The 1,592-nt window shown below is 38.3% G+C and overlaps 1 protein-coding gene across 1 annotated transcript; it reads left to right on the forward strand.

Annotated features, from left to right (window-relative positions):
• Positions 1-383: 383 nt before the first annotated feature.
• Positions 384-1,340, forward strand: LOC149452598 (olfactory receptor 1468-like). The gene has a single exon (XM_089689281.1). The coding sequence runs from the start codon at positions 384-386 to the stop codon at positions 1,338-1,340; it is 957 nt and encodes a 318-aa protein (XP_089545407.1).
• The last annotated feature ends 252 nt before the right edge of the window (positions 1,341-1,592 follow it).

Here is a 1,592-nt window from a genome sequence, read left to right on the forward strand (position 1 = left end):
CATATCACAGCCCTGGTAAAAGACTAACTTGCTCTAATGTTGGCTCTTGTATATACAGGAGTAATTGGTAATATTGACCAATTGTAACCCCTAGAAAGTAGCATTAGCTTTTAAGGAAGATGGCAGATTTTTCTTCAGTTGGTCAGTTCATATTAATACCATTCCTGTAGCATTAGGTCATTAAAAAAAAAACATCCCTGTACCAGGCTTGAGATGCATTCTTATGTATTATTGATCTATAAAAAAGAATTATGAAATTTCTCCATCATACTAGTGACATACTGCATTCCATCTTAAGCCACAATAAGGAACAAATAATTTTGACCATCCAGTGAAGGCTACAATACTCAGATTGGTTTCTTTTTATTATTTTTTTTAAGGCTATGTATGAGAAAAATATAACCGGAATCACCATGGTCCACTTCATAGGATTTAAAACCCATCAAAGTGTACAACATTTGATTTTTTTAATTTTATTTATGGTTTATTGTGTGACCATATGCGGGAACCTCCTGATCATCACCTTAGTGTCCTATGGCAAAACCCTCCATTCTCCAATGTACTTCTTCCTCTCTCAGCTGTCTCTATCGGATATTTTAATAGTTACTGATATTCTTCCCAACACGCTCCATGCTGTTTTAGTTAAGGAGGCCATGATATCATTTTCTGGTTGCATCATTCAGTTCTATTTCTTTGCAGTTTCAGAAGTTTTGCAGTGTTTTCTTCTGATGGCGATGGCTTATGACAGATATTTGGCCATCTGTAAACCTTTGCATTATACTTTGATAATGAGCCACCAGGTATGCTGGATGATAGTTACCACATTTTGGATTTTAAGCATGTTAATAGAACTGATTTTTGCTTTAAGGATATCAAAATTACAATTTTGTGGTCCCAATATAGTTGATCACTTTTTCTGTGACTTTCATCCAATTGTAGACCTCTCTTGCTCTGATACCACCAGTGTTGAGCTTGAAGTGAACTTGGTGGGTGCTGTTGTAGTTGTCATCCCTTTCACGGTTATCATTGTATCCTATATTTATATCATTGTCACCATTTTTAACATCCCATCTATAACTGGTAGACAAAAGGTTTTCTCAACCTGCAGTTCCCACTTAACTGTTGTTTCCATCTATTATGGTACAATGGTTTGTGTTTATTTGGTACCTAGTAGAGGACAGTCATTGAACATCAGTAAATTATTGCCATTGCTATACACTGTGGTCACCCCACTGATGAATCCAATAATATACAGCCTGAGGAATAAGGACTTGAAAAAAGTTATTGGAAATCTTGTCAACTTTCTAAACTTGCAATTCAGGAAAAATAAATGTTCATAAGTATTTAAAAAAATTACAAGAATATTCAGCATGTTTAACCTCCTTAGCGGTATTCCCGAGTGTAGCTCGGGGTAAAATTTCTATACCAAGAGCGGTAACCCCGAGCTACACTCGGGTTTACCATGCGGCGTTGCTCTGGGGTCCCTGCAGCACTTACCTTGTCCTTCGCTCCCACGATGTGTCCCCTGCAGAGTCCCCGGCCATCTCCTCCGGCCGATGCCGGCATCCGGCTTCCGTGTTCCGGTCCCTGTG

This window comes from Staurois parvus, unplaced genomic scaffold (assembly GCF_062004578.1).
Source record: "Staurois parvus isolate SC_StPar_1 unplaced genomic scaffold, SC_StPar_1.0 ptg000470l, whole genome shotgun sequence".
Classification (NCBI taxonomy): domain Eukaryota; kingdom Metazoa; phylum Chordata; class Amphibia; order Anura; family Ranidae; genus Staurois; species Staurois parvus.